Source organism: Misgurnus anguillicaudatus, chromosome 8, assembly GCF_027580225.2.
Source record: "Misgurnus anguillicaudatus chromosome 8, ASM2758022v2, whole genome shotgun sequence".
NCBI classification, from domain to species: domain Eukaryota; kingdom Metazoa; phylum Chordata; class Actinopteri; order Cypriniformes; family Cobitidae; genus Misgurnus; species Misgurnus anguillicaudatus.
The window spans coordinates 9881436-9903614 of NC_073344.2; the positions used below are offsets into that span (position 1 = coordinate 9881436).

General features: G+C 37.5%; 1 protein-coding gene across 6 annotated transcripts in view; it reads left to right on the forward strand.

The window, feature by feature from the left end:
• lrp8 (low density lipoprotein receptor-related protein 8, apolipoprotein e receptor) overlaps positions 1 to 22179 on the forward strand; it is a 240181-nt gene that overhangs the window by 149367 nt on the left and 68635 nt on the right. For 4 of the 6 annotated variants that reach the window (XM_055212408.2, XM_055212411.2, XM_055212410.2 and 1 more), the window contains exons 4-5: positions 7039 to 7170; positions 11892 to 11906. In XM_055212408.2, the coding sequence (XP_055068383.2) occupies positions 7039 to 7170; positions 11892 to 11906 (147 nt within the window). The remainder of the gene's footprint in view (positions 1 to 7038; positions 7171 to 11891; positions 11907 to 22179) is intronic. The other 2 variants (XM_055212409.2, XM_055212413.2) reach the window with 1 other exon arrangement.

The window sequence follows — 22179 nt, forward strand, 5'->3', positions numbered from 1 at the left end:
GGTGTCACATCACCTAAAAATATATCACTGGTAAGTAAACATTTTAAAGTTGCAAAGGATCAATAAGGTTAGTGCTTGGGTATGTGCGCACCAATAGCAGTTTTTATTCGAGTGTTCCTATAGAAAGTAGTGGTAGAGCATTGCATTAGGAGCACAAAAGTTTATGGGTTCGAACCAGGGGCAACCTTCCGATCTCTCTAATGAAACCAATACGGAACTGATTTAAACTGCAATTCATTGACTGGCCGCTAGAGGCAGGCTCCAAAAGGGAGTCAATTCCCATAGACCTCCATGTTAAAATGCCCAACTTTACAGCAGGAAATACTATGTTTACAGCCTGGTACAAAAAGTTTATTGGTCTGTATAGCTAATTTTGCCCTTCATGACAACTGTAAGGGGGGCGAATTTTTTTGTAACTCATCTGTTTAAATTATATTAAGCCTTAAAGTTCTGCATTATTAAGGGTGTGGCCACTTGAGTAACGTTGAACAGCCACTGCCGTCACTATAGTCGAGCTAGGTGGGCGTGGTTTCAGCAACCAGTCACCTCAGCTTTACCAACGTCCCACCTCTTTACCCTTTTTCGGATATCCACGAGTGGTGTGCAGTGATGTGCGGCCAAGATGGCGATGGCAGGCACCGCCTACTTTAAGCTTCAAATACAATCTTCAGAAACCTATGGGTGACGACACTACGTCCATCTTTTTTACGGTCTATGGTTCGAACCCAGGGAACGCACTAGTTTTGGGCGATATACCCTATTTTGAAATTGTCCTATCGTCAGCCTGTGAGATCGCTAATACACAATAGTATGGGGGGGGCAATAGTTTACGCATTTATTTATTTGTTCATTTATGAATAGCTATTTGATTGGTGGACAACAAAGAAGCTGATTTACTCTAAGGGCAACACTGTCATGACTGCAACCTACTTAAAACTGATGCCATTAATCTGAGCGTGTCTTTAAGCCCAGCAAAAACAAACTCGCTTGTGCGCCCAACAAAGTCTCTAGTGCAAGGTAATGTTAGAGCCGCGTGTATTACAAACTCCTGTACGAACCGAGAAAGAGTCTGAGTCATGGGCATTACAAGTTCAGGTGCTAGGAGGAGTCCGCGCGTGTCAGGTCCAAGCAAGAGTCCAAGACGCGCACATTAAGTCCAGGTGCGTGCGTGAAGGAAACCGCTCTCTTGCACAAAGCGAAGCCCACAAACCCTCTCATGCAAGGAAAATCATGCAATGTGCATGTTAATGTGAAACTATGATGATAAAAATAGTACGCCAACTATCTTCATGAAAGCCCGCTATCGACCATCGTCGATACACGATAGTATCGTCATTCGTCACAACCCTAGAACACACATGTTGATTTAAAAAAAGGAATTGTATACTTTGTAATGCAAGTTGATAAAAGCATCTTCCAAATGCTTAAGTATAAATTAAATGAATGTTTTGTATGTGTTGATATGTGTCGCTAAAAGAAATATGCAAATTGTAGGCAACAGTTTACTTCCTGGGCTAGTTAAAATGGACAAGACCGACATTATGCATGAATCTTTCAAATATGGTAAGGAGCGTCAAAAGGGTTCAAGTGAATCACAACGTACAGATTTGCTGGCCAATCAGGGACACAGCACTTTTCAGATCTATGAGATTTGTACAAAGTCGATGCGTTTGAGGAAAGCAGTATATCTGGAGCTATAAAAATATATACCATATAAAAATGGATACCATGAAAATAAATCTAGTTTTAGCTACAATAGTTTTGTGAATGAAATGCGAATATTGAACTTCATTTATAGAAAGGAGACGTCTTTGCACTGATAAGTATAAATAATTGTTTCTGTAGCTCAATTGGGTGAGCACTGCATCATGGGTTTGATTCCAGGGAATGTGTGTAGTGATAGAAGCAATGTAAAGATTGAATGCGTCACGTTGGATAAAAGCACCTGCCAAATGCATAAATGTAACTGCAATTAAAATCTCTTCATTAAAAAACAAAGCTGCTGTAATTCAGCATATTTATTATCTCTTTAAACTGAAAGCTGTGTGTTAGTAAATGCAACTTTCTCAACTTCTGTTTGTAAATGTGAGTATTTTTGTCTGTTAGACAGAAATAGCTACAAAATCTGGCATTGTGATGCAGAACACAGCTAGCCCTTATTTTACTTGACAGGTCTGTATCAGTGGATCAAAAGGGTTCTCCAGAAAGCTGTCGATAAGCACATCGATACAGCCGGCTCTTCTCGGTGGGTAACGTGTGTGTCAGTGTGCAGCCGTCAGCATTTGTGATAAAGATACATCCATTGAAAGTCCCGACGGCTCATACTCTGATTAACAGTGACCTTCTGAAGGACTAACAAACTGTAACTTTTTACAGTCGACTTATTTAAAGTCCCTAAACCTTAATGTAACCGAAATGGGAGTAAATCCAGTTAAACATTATTTGGGTATGCATGCAGCCCTAGTCATTCTAATGCAGTTAACTAAAAGCAGTTTTTAAAATGACTGATTTTTGGAGATATGAAAAACAGCTGATGATATGGGTCCAGCAACTCAACAAAGTTAAAAATGTGGCTTAAGAAACACACACTATTCTCACCATTCACATGAATGTGTTTTTTGTGAAACCTATCACTCAGACATTATTGACTGAAACTGCCTGTCTAATATAATGTGGTTTTGTGAGAAGCTAATGATAATTTCTTTGGGCTTACTGAAGCACATCTGAGAAATTTCATTTCCTCAGCTTAGATTAACCATCTTACACCGGCACCAAAAATGATTTTACATTATTAGATAAATATGTTAATCTAATCTCATCCACTCCGCATGATTCCTCCATAACTTCATTTTCCCATGAGGAATTGAATTGCAGTGAGAGTGTTTTTTTACGGCACACAGAATATAGATTGAACGGTTTATTACTCTTTTTCCATAAAGAAATAAACACTTAAATTTATGTTGGGAGACCTCAGCTGTGGTAGGAAAATTAAGCTTGACATTGTTTGTGCAACTCGACCATGTTATCGTAGTTTTTTACGCTGTCAGTCAGTTTATAGCATGCATTTATGTAAGACCATGTCTTAGCATTGAGAAGGTATGTCAGTCTCAGACATCATTATATTTCCAGTGAGAACTGAACCTTGACTCCTGCTGACTTGAGTGAAAGTGATGAGCTCATCATTTTTTTACGCTCACATCTACTGACCACTTATCTACCAGTTAGTGATAATCTGTTGGCTCTTCACATTACAAAATTATAGGTGGGAAATGTAGATGTACAGTATCCACCTGTTTCTTGATGTAAATGTGACCATCTTTGAGCTTTCTTGTTTATGACTTCCGGTGGGACTGACTTAATTTGTGGATTTAGGGGTTGCCATAATAGATGATACAAATGCAGTAAATCTCTACAAAACATTTATTTTAACCATAATACATGCACAAGAACTGAATGTGTATGTGGCGCACATGCACTCATGATCTGTATTTACAAATCCATCCAGTAAAACCTTTCATAGAAACTGCTAGTAAACCATTAATACAATAATTGTTTAAAAACAACTAATATTATGCTGGTAAAAATATGCTGATTTATTTATTCTGCTACTATATATTATTAAAAAAATACAACATAATCTTTTTAGTTAATGTTTATAATAGTTCGTAATGTGTTTTTGCATTATTTTGTTATGAAAAAGCAAATACTTTAAAAATTAAGCAAATAATTTCATAAGCTCATGTCTCCACCTAGTGCGTAAGAAGCGATGTAATAATATTTTCATAAAAAGAAAACAAAACTCAATACATGTTGTAGTTTAATATGTTTATTATGGTTTGTTCAAATAACTTGCAATGTGTTGAATGAGAAAGATACTGCGGACTGTGTCGGACCACATGAAGCTCGCCGTATCGCCATAAACAAGTCCATTAAAAATTGCAGTTTAAAAAAACCTCACACCAGAGGGACAGTTGTGACATTTTAAACCAGCCCCTAAAAGTTAAAAACACAAAGTCTTGGTAAATTCCATGTACACTCGACTGACTTTCCCATTGTAAAGATACTGGTATGTCTCTGTGCTTTTATATTTGCCCATTGAAGACCCATCACCTATGATCAACAACACAAAATGATTGAATATATCTTCATATATCAAGACACTTCTTAATTCCATCCTCACACTGGTTCATACATGGCAGGTGTAGTAATTATTAACTGTTTAAATTAAATTAAACTGTTTATGCGTGCTCCCACTACACTGTTTTCTACCGGCTGGCTATTGAACCGGAAGTCTTGCACCAGAAAGGAAATACACATCACTTACTTCCGTGTTCAAGAAAAAGGTGGATATGTACAACCATTCAAATATGTACGGCCACTAGCTAAATTTTACTCATGACTTTTATGCATTCGGCAGACGCTTTTATTCAAAGCAACTTGCAGTGCATTACAAAGTATACATTTTTTACCAACGTGTGTTCCCTGGGTTCAAACCCATGACCTTTTGCACTGCTAACGCAATGCTCTACCACTGAGCTACACAGGAGCATTAAACTAAAAAATAACACAAATGTAAATGGAAGTTATATTGCGACTAACAATCCAAACTAAATTAAAAAGTTATAAGTATATATAAAAGGTTTAATCGGATGCGCGCACGTTGTCTCGGTTACGCGCCTGAACCGAAGTGAACTTCCGGTCTGTATTAATTCATCGGTCTGGCTAGTGGCTAAACTGATCTCTGAAAAAAATACCTTGTTGAAAATAAAATGTTTTGGTCTGCTAAAGACGAGGGGAGATGACAAGTATTAGGGATGCTCCGATCGATCAGCCGATAATGCTTGCTATGCTTCTCAATGAATTACGCCGAAAAACCAGGGGGCGCTCTCGTGCAGAAACTCAAAATGCACTGTTGACGAAGAACAATACACACGCAGCTATGATGACACGCAGCTCCAGGAAATGGCTTAAGGATAAATATATATTTTTATATTGCTGTTCTTCAAACCTTTTAAGGTATTTTCATGATAATAAAGAATATGTTTAATGATTATGTTTGACGAGTGTTGCTTTTTCAAATGCATGTTATAAACGACTCAAACTAACGATAAGGACTTACTGATCAAAAGCCGTAGTCCATGAAATAGCTGTGAATAAGATCGTCTGTCCGACTCAGAATAGTGATCGGCCACATATTTTTAGTGGAGATCGGCATTGATCGGAGCATCCCTAACGAGTATGGATCACAACTTTGTTTTTATTTATAAAACAGTTAGTAACAGTTAATGATTCTGATTGGTCAATAGTTATACCTTACTACACTTTGCATTGTGCCTAATACGAAAAAGCAGCCTCTCATTCCTTCCTGTTTACTTAAATATCTCTGTTTACACATTTAGTATCAGGGGGTCCCTGCTTCATGCCTCTCTCATCTAAGGGGTCCCTGCCTTGATAAATATTTTTCTTTGAACATGAGTAGATGATGTAGGTGTCCACGTTTGTTTACAACAGCTTCCAGTTACAAATAATTTAATAGACCCGCCCCAAACCTACGCAACCCAGGCAATGATGTCGGTTAGTAGAAGTGTTTTTCAAAAATCATGCAACCCGCCTTCAAGTATTATGGTGCAAACAACAAAAAATGTGATGTCCACGTATGTGGACACATCAGGTCTTAGGAGGTTAATGATATTTATTAATAGTAATTAATGTGATGTACTACTTTTATGTACTAAAAAAGCATGTAATTTCTTTGTTCTTAACACCCAGTTAAGCTGTTTACATCCCTGATTAAAAGTACAACTTAACTTTGTAGACTTTTGGCCCTGTGCAAATACATATTACTACCAAGAATTAAGTAAAAATCAGAATTTTTGCTGTGTGGACAAGAGAGTAGGAAAGAGTGGGCAGTGTCTGAAAAGCCCTGTGGGCACAGTAGTCTTTAGAAGGACAGCGGGGCAGAAAGCACACAGCGAAGATAAGAGAAGACTGCGTTTCCCAGGAGGCTTTGCTATCTCTAGCAGTCAGCCAACTGGTTAGAATGGGTCATTCAGTTTATTCGGCCACACACGCTGACAAAGCCAAACACGAGCATGAAACCCGTTCTGTCACATACATTTCCCCAGTCACTTACGAACAAGTCTTTCAGTGTTCGGTTAAGCTACGGCCTTCAATAGAAATTTTACCCTGTCAGTCTCGCCTCTCACTTCAGATCCAATATGGCTCCCATAGAGGAAGGCCGCGCCTCAATTTGCAAAGCCACAATGGCCATCTACCGATAAAGAGATATCCCAAATGAAATTCATGAGCCGTCTTTCCTCCATTTCTTCAGAGAGGGCTTGACAATAGGAAAATCCAGCATGAGACACAGCATTCACTCTTATGATTATAGATAGGGTTCAAGCAACAATGGACCACAGACACGGATTCAAGAGAAGGTGTCAGAGAAGGTCTTCATAAATCTTCCTTTATAAAGAGAAAATTTTTGTCCCTGAGATTAATGGGACTGAGAGAAATCAGTCTGGGGACTATGGATTTGTAGTTCCCAGACATGTAGAGATGTATAATTTATGTACTGTAGGAGTCTTGGGAATGCTGTCTGATATTAAATAAACTTGTATGTAATGTAAACTTTTTTGGTTTACATTATAGTGGAGATGTCTGTTTGTGTTGTTTGTTAGCTTCAACTAGTTTGTGCTTTTATGCATTCGCTGAGTCCTTTGAGCATTTTGACATATTGCATAAGCAATTATGTACGAGAGCTTGTGGTGTATTGTAAATCCTGTCTTGGCACAGTTGCTGATGGTTGGGGTGCATGCCAAACGTTTGAGAACCACTGCTTTAATGTAACTATTTTTATTATTTAAATTATTTAGTCATAAGCTGAACATTGTAGCTGTGTATAAATTGTAAAATAATTTGTGTATTTATTTATTATAAATCCTAGCTTGATAGTGTCCTAGCTTTATAAATCGCTTTTTTACAGCGATACATAAGTGATTCTTAAATATTTCTCTTTGTTGCTTTTTCATTCTCTAGCCGGACGACAAACGTGTCCACCAGAGAAGTTTGACTGTGGTGGTTCGACAAGCAAGTGCGTATCGATGTCATGGCGCTGTGATGGTGAAAGGGACTGTGAAAATGGAGCGGATGAGGAGCAGTGTGCCGCAGGTAAGCCAAGAGAGAAAAAACTAAATTTGTGCTGTATGGATCTTGCATAGCCATGGTTCATTTCTTGTATGGGTTGTGTGTGTTTAAAGCACATAAAACATTTGAAGAGTTTCCAATACGCGATAAACGCCTTTTTTATTATTTACCACCAAAATCAGTATTGTATCAGCTCAGTATTAAAAAGTAAATCTACGCAAAATCCGATATCTGCTGTGTTATTCTGTTATCTTTTCTCCTTTTTTCCAAACCGTGACAAACGCCAGTCCTCATTCTCTGCAAAATGCAATAAATCTGCTCAACAAATCACAGTGCACCATTCCACGCATTGTAAACAATAAGGGCGGCGCATTTGCACACAGAATCCTCATCTATTTTGTACTTCGTGATCAACAAACAAACAACAACAAAATAATACTTTTAATGGCATTGATAAACCTGCTGTTCAACTGTCCAATTTTGGTGAGCTCGTGCAAATTGTAGCCTCGTTTTCCTATTTGTAATAGGAAAAACCCAGTGGGGTCTTCTGCTGTTGTAGCCCATCCCCCTTAAGGTTGTGCGTGTTGTGGCTTCACAAATGCTTTGCTGCATACCTCGGTTGTAACGAGTGGTTATTTCAGTCAAAGTTGCTCTTCTATCAGCTTGAATCAGTCGGCCCATTCTCCTCTGACCTCTAGCATCAACAAGGCATTTTCGCCCACAGGACTGCCACATACTGGATGTTTTTCCCTTTTCACACCATTCTTTGTAAATCCTAGAAATTGTTGTGCGTGAAAATCCCAGTAACTGAGCAGATATTATGTGAAATACTCAGACTGGCCCGTCTGGCACCAATAACTATGCCATGCTCAAAATTGCTTTTTGTTCAGAGGAGTTCAGAAAATTGTCTTGACCAGGACCACACCCCTAAATGCATTGAAGCAACTGCCATGTGATTGGTTGATTAGATAATTTCATTAATGAGAAATTGAACAGGTGATCCTAATAATCCTTTAGGTGAGTGTAGATATTTGATGTTACTTTAGACTACAGTCCTTTTATAATTTCCTTTTGATGTGTTGGACCAGGACAATTGTCGGGAGGGATAAGTGGGAATGTTGTGATCAGATGGGGCCAAAAAAATGCGTTTGTACACTTCAGTTGGGCTAGGGGTCACCTTTATAACTTTGTCTCGGGCCCCAATTCTAGTGGTAAACCTGTGTTAGATGGATATTATGGAATGCTCTGGGCCTGAATTTTGATTTAGAAAGCCAACCGTTGATTCTTACAAATGATATATTACCACAGTGGATTTGTGCGAGTGCAGGTGTGTGCGTGATCACTATAAATAAAACTGTAATTCTGCTAATACTGCACAGGCTTATTTCCCCCTTTCGCTCTTTCTTGCTCACGGATATACAGTAAGCACATGATATTCTGTCCAGCAAAGGCAAATATTTAGTTTGTTATAAGATTATAAAGTCATTGATTTTGCTTTGCTTTTTGACATGCAACCTAAAGAAGCATTGATTCTCCAACTACCTTTCTTAAGGAAGGATTATACATTCGGCATTTGAAAGCCATTCTTTTTTCCCATAACAAACACTTGATGTACTGCAAACTCGATAGGCAATGAAGAACAGAAATGCAAACTCAGCATTTCACACCGTTTGCAATGTGATAGATTTACAGCAAAGCAGTTGAGAATGTGGAGTACCACCACAGGTGGCCCAGAGTTTAATACTTCCTGTAGCAAGACTCTATCATTTATCTTTAAATGATGGATAAACTTGATCTAAGAAATGTAAGTTTAAACAAAAACCAGAACTTTAAAATAAAACCATTTCAGGACTGCACCTTTTCTGTCGCTGGGGTGGTACTCTAGGGCTCCGTTTTGTACCTTCACAGGTATACTAAACATAATACAATTGTGTTGTTTTTTTGGGCATATTACTGTACCTTAAGGATCTATTGTGTACCTTTAACTCCTTGGGGTCCATAAACGCGGTGCCAAGTTTTGACATGTTTTCTCCTTATCATAGCAGAATCAACTTAAAATACTCCATCACTAATAATCATTCACTTACGTGTTTGACATCATTTTAAACTATAAAGGGTGTTTTTTAATTTGTGTACATTCACAAAAACATCACCGCGTTTTATTTTGTGCCACCATACTTACTCGTGTAACTACTTATGTAACAGTCTTTAAATAGGGAAAAGATGGAAGTGTTTGGTGGCTTCTAAATTCATCCCTGTTTGTTGGATCCTAATGAATGAATGGGGCTAGGCTAAATGCTAACACATTCACAACGTGCTGTACAAAGATTAAGTGCACGTATTGATAAAGGATAGGTATGTATTAATTCATCTAAGTTGAGGTAAAATATTGAAAAACTGTGTTTTCCCTTAAAAGTAATTTTTTCTGAAAAATGGTACTTTTGCCCCTGCTCTCACCTATACTAAAAATTAATGCCAGAGCTTAACTTCACACATGAATACCTACAAATGCTGTCATGTTGGCTAAGGATAAAGATTATATAATTCAACTAGACTTTTGTACAATAATGTCTACATTTTAAAGTTAAATTGTGCTGTTGCGCTCATAATATGTAATTGTCCTGCGTATTATCAAGCGTGGCCTCATAAGTGAATTGTATTAAGTCTTTATCACCCAAACACAGCCTTGAAATCTTTTTCACTTGTATCCCTTTTAAGCTTTTTTCTATATTTAATCATGTTTTATTGAATTACAGACCACATCTTTCAACTGCCCTGACTTTTATGGTTTTCCATTTTCTAACTATTAGAATAAGCACTATGACAGCATTTGTATCTCTTTAGATTTATAGCTGCGATTTGTATGTCCCGTGCTCCCGCATTGAACCGGAAAATAACAGTGTTAAAAGCATAGTAATATTTCACCATGCTCCTGAGTCATGATTACAATCCTGATTGAGTTCCCACTCTTTAATGTTTCTTACTGTATTTTTGTTATAGAATTGTAATAATCTGTAATATGACTGCTTTTGATTTGTAATTGAAGATGTGAAGACTATTTTTTAAGGCATGTTATTTTTAATGCAATGCAGCTGTTATTATGTTACCACAAAAATGACAACTCAGATTCAGTCACCTACTGTATTTGTGAAACAGAAGATTATCAGTTAGATGTTATGTAAATAATGGAATATGTGACCCAGCTACAGTCAACATGAGATTCATATGTTTGCATACTGTATAAATAATGTACATTACTTTGTATAGTCAGTGTCAATTTTGAGTTTACCAGACCTCACACATGCATGTAAAACATACACTGCAAAAAAATGACTTTCTTACTTAGTATTTTTGTCTTGTTTTCAGTAAAAATATTTAAAAATTCTTAAATTAAGATGTATTTTCTTGATGAGCAAAATGACCTAGGAAAATAAGTCTATGTTTTACACAAAAAAACTATACAATTTAAGTAAAATTGTGCTTAAAACAAGTAAAAATATCTGCCAATGGGGTGAGAAAATTTAGCTTGAATTAAGTGTTTTAGAAAAAAGAAAACTTATTTCAAGACTTTTTTCTCACCCCATTGGCAGATATTTTTGCTTGTTTTAGCACAAATTCACTTAAATTGTATTTTTTTGTCTAAAAACTACACTTATTTATTTTTAGGTTATTTTGCTCATCAAGAAAAAGCATCTTAATTTAAGAATTTTTAGATATTTCTACTGAAAACAAGACAAAAATAATACTAAGTAAGAAAGTCATTTTTTGCAGTGTAATGCACCCTCACTGCAAAAAATTACTTTCTTACATAGTATTTTTATCTTATTTTCAGTAAAAAATATTTAAAAAATCTTAAATTAAGATTTATTTTCTTGATGAGCAAAATTACGTACTGTAGGAAAATAAGTCTAGTTTTTAGACAAAAAAAATAAACATTTAAGTAAATCAGTGCTTAAAAGAAGTTTAAAAAAATCTACCAATGAAATAAGAAAAATTTTCTTGAAATAAGTTAACTTTATTCATAAACACTTAATTCAAGAAAATTTTTCTTATTCCATTGGCAGATTATTATTATTATTATTATTATTAGCTTGTTTTAAGCACAAATTCGCTTAAATTTTATAGTTTTTGGTCCAAAAACTAGACTTATTTTCCTAGGTCATTTTGCTCATCCAGAAAATACATATTAATTTAAGAATTTTTAGATATTTTTACTAAAAACAATACCAAAATACTAAGTAAAAAAGTCATTTTTTGCAGTGCTTAAAGTTTTTTGTAATGTAGCTATAAAGGTTTGAAAATGTATACATCAAAAAATTACTCCAAGAGTAATGAAATATAGAAATATAAATAATATAAATATTTTCTAATTTATGTAGGAAAATATTTTTATAGAATGTAGGCTAGATGAAGAGGTTAAAAGTAATTGTGAGCCATTTCCCTGTTCTCTAAGAATTTTACTTAGAAAAACTGTGCCTTAAATTGTCAGTATACCAAGTGAGTTTGCTTTATGCATTAATAATCATTTATCTTGTTCATTATTATGCACCGCTCTAAAATACAAACTAAATTAATATGACATCTTGTTCTTGATGGCGATACATTCCTTTAAAACTCAATAATACAGTGACTTGGCTAACATCAGCGATCATTGTTAATGGATGCTTTGTTGCATTGCCATCTCTTATTGAAAACAACTTGCAGTCTGAACATGCCAATAAGAGTTTTCTATCTTTTCTTTTCAGAAATGAATGACAAAGGTGAGTGCTTCTTTGAGTTGGTACCTACCATTTCAATTAGTGTCTGTTGAATGCTCAAGTGTTTATGTTTTATGTTATACTATAATTGGAGCTTAATTAGCACAATGTATTTTGTGGCCTGCTGTGGGTAATATTACTCTTGAGATCAATTACTCTCTTTATCTTGTTCTGCCAGTCCCTCCACCCACACCCGCTTCCTATTGTACATCCATAGCGATTAATGTACTACATACACACACCTGATTTATGCAGGGACCATCAGAAACTAATTAAGATTATACTAAATCACATTAAAACAATATGAAAAGATTAAAATAGAAAAGATGTGAAATTGGAGGCAAGATGACGCCACATGCATAATAAACTTTTGCAATGAAATGTAAGCATTATGAGAATTCAAAGAGGAAAAAAGAGTCATCATGAACTGATTTACATAATTTACCTCTCTTGTCATTCAATACCTGATAGACTCCCCTTGGCTACGTTCACACCAAGATCAGAATTTAAGTTTTGGTTGTTTACATTATGTAGCCAATAACACGTCGCATGGTGCATGCTGTCATACGTAGATAAACATGCAGATTACTGAGGGCAGTGGATGTGTTTGAATTTATACAGCATTACGCAACGCAGTATGATCGGGGATTGAAGGGAGCAAGTGAAACAAGAGCATATACAGCAATCGGATAACACGCCGGTCGGTCTGAATGGTGTTGCATGAAGTCAAACACGCCTATTGTTTACATAATAGGGGCTTATGTGTATAAGGTGATGTGATGCGGTATTTTCTATATGAAGAGTTTGGTTCCAAAACGCGATAAACGCCATTTTTGAAAAAAATGAGTTACTGCCAAAATCAGTATTATATCAGGTCAGTAGTTAGAAGTAAATTCTTAATTTTACGCAAAATCCAATATCCGCCGTGTTATTCTGTCATCTTTTCTCCCTTTTTTCCCAAAATGTGATAAACGCCACTCCTCCATTTTTTTACAGAACGCAATAAATCCATTCCTGAAATTACAGCTCACCAGTCACGCAATGTAAACAAACAATGGCGGCGCGCTGAGCACACGGAGTCCTAGTTTTCCTCATCTACTTTGTACTTCGTGATCAACAAACAAAACAAAATTATACTTTAGTTGCATTGCTAAACCTGTGATGGTTTTCTGTGACAGGAAAGAAACGTAAGCCATCGACATCTAATCATTTCCGTGAGAGGCACTCGGGTGCTTGTTCTCCCGGCAGCATCAAGCTTCTCATGCTAACACATTGACCCCAGAGGATTTTATGAAAACTTTACATTATTTTACTCAAAGTCAACGAAAATCGAGCAGGAACAAAACATTTTACAGCTGATCGCTGTGAAAATGTAAAGAGACGACGTCAAGTATAACCGCAGCAATGTGTTCTTAATATAACAAAGTAAGAGTTTTTTGATTAATTCCATTAATGTTTATTTTTTAATCATTGTATACCACTAGTCAACTAAATAAATATAAAATGGTAAAGATGAATGCACATTTATACAGTGATTTAATAGATTTATAGCATTTTGAAATAAAAAAACTGTCATGGATTTATTGCATTTTGTGGAAAAAATAATTCGTTTTTATAATAAATCTTTGAAAATCAAATTTTATGTTTTTATAACCTAAAGGTGCTATGTGAAAGTTTGTAACAGAAAATAGTGGTTTTCATCTTGTCACTTTCTTGGTATAGAAAACAAGTTTTTACCGAAATTTGTCAAAATGGATTTATTGCGTTTTGGAACCAAACTCTTCATATCTTTAATAGTTGCATTAGTGAATAGATGCATTCATTTGTAACAGCAAGACACATGTGAAAATTTCATCACAACATTAATGTGAAGTTATGCTTACTGTAGCTCACTGAGGGTCGGAGCAAGGTCAAATTCGCATAGCTGCTAGCGCTGTAATGTGAGTGTTTGCTATGCTAAATACTGTGAACCCTTTCTCTGTATAACTAGCTTGGCCACAGACCAGGCTTTATTCAATCAGTTAAGATTGAATGGAAATTGCATTTAAGCACCGAGCCGTGTAATGTCGATCATCGCCTTGAGATGACTATAAGATGATCGGATAAGAGAACCGATGGAGGCTCAGCGTGGGTGGGTTTGAAGTACACATAGACAGATAAAAATAAAAGGAAGAAATATATTAACGCTAAAGAAGATACACCTACACATGGACAGCTGAAAGTCAAACACGTGTCTCATACTGTCGAAGGTTACGTGCTGATGAAACTGTGTTACCTTTTTATTCTTGGTAAAACTACAAGAAATGTGTTCTTTGTGTATTTAACACAACGGTGTAGGTGTAAAACTATTGTGCACCATGTATGTAGAATTATGTGGAATACTGTGGGTGTTTAGTTTAGGTTCTCTATAGCCCAGCTTTCTTCATAGGTGGTAGACTTGAAAGGCACAACATGTACAGATATTTTATAAAGTACTCCATCTATCATTGCATTTATTAGTATGGAATAAACTTTTTTTATACCCTCAATTTAGATTTAATTTCTAATTGAGTGCAATGCATTATCGGATTGCTTTCCATATGAAGGATACATGTGATATTCTTTGGACGTACAGTATCATAGGAAATGTAATCATACAAGCATTTTCTTATGGAGTGCACCTACAGTATGATTGGCTAGTTCCACTACAATTTGAATATTTGCAGAATTAATCTGATGATATCAGTATACACAGGATTACCAGAGACCGCTAATGTGATTACAGCATATTATAACTCTGTTTTAACATCCATTTAAATTATGATAACACCACTGATAGGCCAGTGTTGTAGTGTGTAGGCCACCATGTAATGTATTTTAGATATTTCACAGTGCAGTGTTGTTGCTTATTTGTGGCTCTTTTGTATCATGGGTATCATTGAAGCTAATAAATGCATGTGTTGAGATTAAGATGTGTCCGGGGACCCCTAGGGAGCCTCCAGGAGGTTCTAGGGGGTCCGTTATCTCAGCCTCAGACGTCACGCCCACAGATTGTTGGCTAAACGTCTGATGTTTTTTGTACACTTTTCTGGAAACCCTGTGGGAATGTCGAAGTCGTCTTTGATTGGTTGAAATAAACTGGATTTCCAGGAAACGCGAGTGTCGCGATTAGATTTCTGTCCCTGGAAAACAAAGCTCTGACGTTCCATTGAGGAAGAGAATCAGTCATGTTCACATGGATAATAATGAGCAGTTATCATGATCAGCTAAACATTGGATTCTTAAAAATATGCAAAGTTCGCGGCATAGACTCTTTAAAAGACTTCCAAGAGTTTTGCTTGAGGCAGTTAGTGGAGTCAAAAAGTTCGGTTCTCCTGAATTGCTTCTAGGTGTTAAAAAGTGAAGAGATATGCTTGAAACAGATGTTTACCGGGAGCATCTCATTGGTGTGGCTGTTGATGAAGTGTACAACGTTGTTCTGTGGTGAGTAATGTTGTTTATTTAGATGCTATTCGGTTGGCTGGTTATTTCAATAACTGACTTGTTGCCAGCCGGCTCGTGGGGAGTCCGAAACGTGACGCTAGACGAAACAAACTGCGATTGGTTGTTTGACATGTCAGTCAAACAGCCTTGTGGGTGGGCTTTGTCCAGAAAAAGCAGCGAAAAACACCAGACCTTCAGTATTGAAGGTCTGGCTACGCGAGACTAGAATACCTCTGACGTCAGCCGAAAATGGGATGCTCCTTACCATATTTGAAAGATTCGGCTGCTAATGCTGCGTTTTCACCAACCGCTTTCAGACGTCAAAATCGCGTCTACCGTGTCTAGTTTGCCGCTTGATCCGTTTGAATGCATTTGCGCGTCTAGAGCAAAGTAGACACGCGCAAAAAGCAAGCATTTGACGCGCATCAGAGGCAAAATCCGCTTCTTGTGGGAGGGGCAAGTGCTATGTGGTTGTCTGTTTGCAAGATGACTGATGTTGATTGTGCATTTATCGAGAGAGTTACCAGTTTGTATGTGGTAACCTTACTATAGGAGGAAAATAAACGGTGCGGGTCGATAAACGTCACGTGACTCAAAAGTGAAACGTGGATTACAACTTACCAGGTTGCCCGATGTCCTCACTGACACTCTTCCAAGCGAGGTCCTTTTTATTCCTGTCTCTATAGAATTAAGAATTTGTGTCGTATAGCTCCGGGTGACTGCTTACGAACAATATCAAGCGTTCCTTCAGGTTGAATGAGTGACTCTGGGTGGGGCTGCCGCCACATCAGCAAGCAGGCTCCTGATTGGTTAACGCGGCGCAAAATTCCGCCAAAGTTCAAATTTTTCAATTCGGCCGTCAGCCGCAAATTCGCGTCAAACGCAAAATGCACAAAAAGCACCATTCGCGCGTACCGCGCCAGGCGCTCAATTCGCGCCACGAGACCTCCAGATGCGCGTCAACACGTCTTTACATTGACTTAACATTGAAATCACTCGGGCTTCACGCCTCTACCTCGGCTGGTGTAAACGCAGCATAACAGGAGTTAACTTACAGGCTGTGAGTCCTAAGCGGAAGGAATTTTGATAATGTCGGTCTTTACTACATCACCAATCCCAGGAAGTAAACTGTTGCCTACAATCCGTGTGTTTGTTGTAGTCCAAGAAATGAGATTTACGTTTGGAGACGATGGCTCGCGTCATCATTTAGCTCTTTAACATCCATGTAAAATTATGATAACAACACCACTGATAGGCCAGTGTTGTAGTGTGTAGGCCAACATGTAATGTATTTTAGATATTTTACAGTGCAGTGTTGTTTCTTATTTGCGGCTCCTTTGTGTCATTTTGTTTAATTCTAGGTTAAGGATTGTTTAACACTTGTAATTTATAAGTGGGGTTAACCCGCAGAAATTAACCCATTGTTATGAAACCTTGCTAGCCCTGATTTTGTATATTAACTATTTCCAGTATGAAAAGCATATGACGACTTGGCCCAAAGTCATTGAGACAACTTTTCCCAAACTAACATGTGTGCTAATGTTGGCTAAATCTCAGGGTTAGCGCAACATAGCACATCAGCTAAAGTATCAAAAGATACGTTATTGTAATTTTTAACATTCATAACTAACAACGTTGTATTGCATAAAATGCAAAGTGCTTTTTTTTTACTTTTTAACCAAAAAATAAGAAAATTGTGCTAACGTCAGATTAGAGCGATCTTGACCACATGTGAACATGAAGTTGACTATAGAAGTTGTCACACAAAGTGGCTATCTGATTTTTGAGATAGAGGCTCAAATGTTGGAGTATGACAGCTTACCTCGCTCTCCCCTACCAGTGAAATGAATGAATTATTTGATTAATGTTTATGCCAAAATTAATATACCTTTATTGTAATTGTAAAGCTAGAATGTTTAGTTGCTTCAAATCTTCCTAGTGATGTTATTAATCTTTATAATTTTGCTTCAATGTGTTTTTAATATGGAATAATTTGCCTGCACTAGCCATGCATTCTTTATAAATTAGCATTTGCCCTTTTGAGCGAGTCAGTTTTTATGTGCGTTTGAATACTGTCTGCACTCAGCAAACAGTTGCACGCCCAAAGGTACTTGCACCCGTGTAATGTCAGGCAATATGCTGAACAACTTCTATCCCCTGACAATAGTCTGATATTTCTCTTTCATCTCGGCTGCCATTTGCTAATCCACCCAGAGGTAATACTTTTACCCCGGTCAACATACAGATGCACTTCAGCAGGTGTGAAAATGTTGTAAACAGCTGCAGGCTCGGTTTTGAGAGTCTTGTCCGGAGTTGTTCTCTAAATGAATTTGTTGCACTGAGGGGTCAGTCATTTTCCAAGCTATTTTATAGTAGTTTAGCCAATTTCTGCTTACTGTCTGTGGTCATTTCTAAACTGTTAAAACTGAGCATGTGCAGTTTTCACATCAACCAGCTTTCTGACCCAAACCATTAAAAGAACCCTTGCAAATAAGGACTTTTATTTTGTAATCAAATTTCTTTTCTTTGTATGTATACTTAATAAAAAAAAACATAAATTAAAATTGTACATTTACATTTACTGTAGCAAAAGTCATTTATGAAGTACAATACCAGCTTACAATGTTTTGAGACATTTTACAAGAGTAATGCTGTGTTTACACCAGAGGTGGCAAGCGGGGGTGATTTATATGTTAAGTCAATGCAAAGACACGATTACATGCGGATTATTATCCCGCACCGCGTTAACCAATCAGGACTTTGCTGTAGTAGTGATGTAATTACAGGAAGCGAGCGGAGTGGCAGAGTCTCAGCGGAGTCGCAGAAGCCCCTCCCATGACGCAAATTTCCGCCTGAATTTCTCGAATTACTAGAATTTCCACGCGGCTTTCACACGAGAATAAAGCGAGTGAACTCAAATGTTCAACTGTCCAACTACGTGTGAATTGTGCGTTTTTACCGCCTCTACCGCGGCTGGTGTGAACTCTGCTTAAGAGAGAAAAGTTTAAAGTTTTGTTTCCATTGTTTTCTCCTAAACTTTAGGCTGAATAATGAACCACACATTCTCACAGAATGACTGCAGTGCATTTAGTTAACTTTTTGGCCTGTTCAATATCTCCGTCTTGCCATTTCTCTATTTTTCTAATGTTGTGTCCTCAGGCAGTGTTGTCAGGAAAAAGTTTTGACATCCCCATAGCTCCACAGTCTTTAGCTGCCTCAGTATGTTTGTGGCATCCCATCCTCTCAGCTCAGTGTATCATGGTTACAGTCCCTTAGTCCCTTGAGGAGAGAAATCTCTCTTAATGCGAGTTACTGTAATATTATGGGCTGATGGAGTGGAGTATTGAACGCACCATTAACTCTGTGCTGACTGGGCCACATGACATTTGCTGAGTGCATGAGCCTCTGTGCTAAAGCTGCCCCCGATGGCTTCTCATAGATGGGTGGGTCGTCATGGTGTTGTGTGTCATTGGAAGTGTGTGTAGAGAATGTATAGTTATAAAGTACCCTCAGAATGTAAAGAAAGCAGTGTGTAGTTTTTCGATGTGAAAATTCGCATCATGGGAGGGGCTTCTGTGACTCGGCTCGTTTTCTGTAATCACGTCACTACTAGAGCATGCTTTTGATTGGTTAGCGCAGCGTGTTTTTCCGCCAAAGCTCAATAAGGCGGATTCACATGTACCGTGCTAAACGCCTCATTCGTGCAGCGAGACCTCCAGACGCACATTGACTTAACATTAAAATCACTCGCACTTGATGCCTCTGCCATGGCTGGTGTGAACGCAGCATTAGACTGACTTGTAAACATTTTGGATGTTTGGTGCTTTTAATTGTGGATGTTTGGGTGGTCGTCATGTCGTGAGTTTGATGTGAGACTTCTTGAGGTGTAGGCTGAACAATAGCAGATGTAAAGCTGGGTGGAAAGGACACAAATTATTTGGTACCGCTGTTTTTTTATTCAATAATTTCTTTTTAAGTAAGGTATGATGTGAATCCAGTCGGTTGTTACCACAAAATAAACTCCGGAAAGGGTGACCATGACCCCGACATGGAGCGGTCAGAAGTCTAAAATCAATCGACCTCGTTTCGCATTCAGTTCCGCTATAGATTTTTCCGCTTTGTGTGCTTCAAGGTCGTAGGGATCTAATGTAAAGGCTTATCTAGTACCCATCTGTTGTTGGATTGGGAAATGAGTAGTTGATGTTGGTCAGTTGGATCGAGTTGACCTGCATTGAGCTTTTCATTCCCGCTTTTTTTAGATCCATTCATTGTTGTCCTTGACCTCTACAGGAGATACAATCAGATTCTACACAGCAGAGATATATCAGTAGCCGTTGAATGACGAAAGTCAGACCTTTGTGTATATCAACAATGTGTGTTCGATCTCTGTAACATTAGATCGATTTCCATCTTTTCCAATCAAAGTTTCCTTAGAGTTTGTTTTTCTCCAAACTTTTGTTTGATCCAAAGAGATTAGTTACAACAAATAATTAGTTTTAGGGATTTTATTAACGATAAGCCAGCAGTTGTTACAAAGTGGTGTAAAAAATATTTATCCAAACTGGTCTTCTGTCCACATGCACATTACTATAAAATAGAGATACATTTTTTGATGAGTATCAGTTGTTTTCTACAAAAGTCATAATAATGTGTTATAGCAATCCTATGCAGTTGTATTACTACAGTATGGGGTGGTTTTCCAGATAGAGTTTGAGCCAGGACTAGACCTTAGTTTAATCGGAAATTTAACTAATTTGAACAAACATGCCTTACTAAAAACATTACTTGTGTGCATTTTGGGGCAAAAAAAGTGCACTGATGTATTTTAAGATATGTCAGTGCAATTTGTTTAGAGTTTGGACAGCTCTTACATTTATTTTAGTCTAATCCCTGTCCGGGAAACCACCCCTATGTTTTGGTTTGTTGCTATGGCATGTCAACGTGGTTGCTAAAGGTATTAGTCCCATTTTCATGCATGTGCAAGGGTACAGTGCGCATGATGCAAATTCCATCATTGGAGTAGTACGCGCCAGGTTTTTGTAATCGCACGTAGGTTGTGCTGCATGTGCATACAGGAGAATGTAATATGTAGCCCAGGAGATGTTTGCATTTTGTTGCAATGCGCATGCATGTGTCCATGTACGAGTCAAATAAACTGTGCTTTACAAGGCTGTGCTTTCGACCGTGCACGGATGTTTGCATTCATGTAAAAAAACATACTATACTTCAAGTTTAAGGTTGGTTGCTATCTGGTCCAAATCCAAAGTACCTATTCTTATCACTTTATGGTATTCTGATTCCTAAATTTGACTTACTGTGGGTTTGTCCTTCAAAATAAGTTACTGGAATTACCGTATTTTACGGACTATGTCACACTTTTTTCATAGTTTGGCGAGTCCTGGAACTATGGCTGTAGTCAGGTGCGACTAATACGTCAAAATTATTTCATATGAACCAAGAGAAACCATTACCTTCTATACAACGATGTATAGTCCAGTGCGACTTGTATATGTTTTTTCCTCTTTAAAACGCATTTTTGACAGATGCAACTTATACTCTGGAGCGACTTATAGTCCGGAAAATACGGTGAACCGTATGAAAATGCACCATCAGGAAAAATTGTCAAAACAATGGCACCTAAGAGTTTATAGTCCCTCAGATGTACATACTGGTGCAAAGAGTGCATATTAATACTTCAAAGTAACAATTGTATACAAATCATACATATTAGGAACTTTTTAAAGGGGCACTATTTATACGAAATCCACTTTTACAAGGTGTTTGGACACAAATGTCTGCAGGCAGTTTGTGAACACAACCTCCCTACAATGAAAAAAATCCATTCACCCTTCTTTTTTAATCCCTATTAAACCAAAGCAATCTCGTTAGACATGTTATTTTGATTCTCTTAGCAATGTGATGTCACACTGCTAAAGCCCCGTCCATGGCCGCTGACTTATATAACCAAAGTTTCTGCCTTGAGTGAGTTGGATGTTGTCTGCTATTTTCAGATCTATTTTAACCAAAGCATCTCTTCTGGTATGGGAGAGAAGAGCTAAAGCTTATTTGCATTTAAAGGTACACACACAAAATGTGCGTTTTAGCTCCCACACAAATTGGGGCAGTTTGACATGCTATAATAAATTATCTGTGGGGTATTTTCAGCTGAGACTTCACATTCTGGACACACCTTACATATTTTAAAAATGGGCATAATATGTGCCGCCCCAGTGACAGCTTGGGACCATTTTGGATATTTTGGTGATGGTCCTATTAAAAATGTGCACACTTCATCTCAAACCACTTTATTTGAGGTGTGTTTGGTGTGGGAAAAGTTAGAAGACAGAAGTTATATTTGTGATTTTTACATTTTCTGTAGAACAGTATAAGCAACAGTACCAGTTATGCTTTCCCTAGTATAGATGTCAGTTTGCCCAATTTCGTTTTTATTTAACTTTATTTTTATTTTATGTTGTATTTGCTTTCTGAATGTGTGCAAACCTGATTTATATTTCAATCCAGTTGGAATGTGACTGTACTGTTTTTGTGCACTGGGGTGTCATAAAGCTTCAGTACTTGTTTGTGCTCTTTTGAAGAGCGTGTTGTCCTTTTCATTCCCACCACTGCCATTCTTGTCCCGCAAGGGAAGAGCAGGGTCAGCCATTCCAATAAACCTCTGCTTTAAGCAAACACCACCTTCTATCCCTTGGAAGTGTACACACCAGCGAGATCCAATCACTTGCTTTTCTATTAAACACATGCAACGTTTGATGTCAGTCAGACTTGACCTTGTAGGTATAGAAATGATGACGCA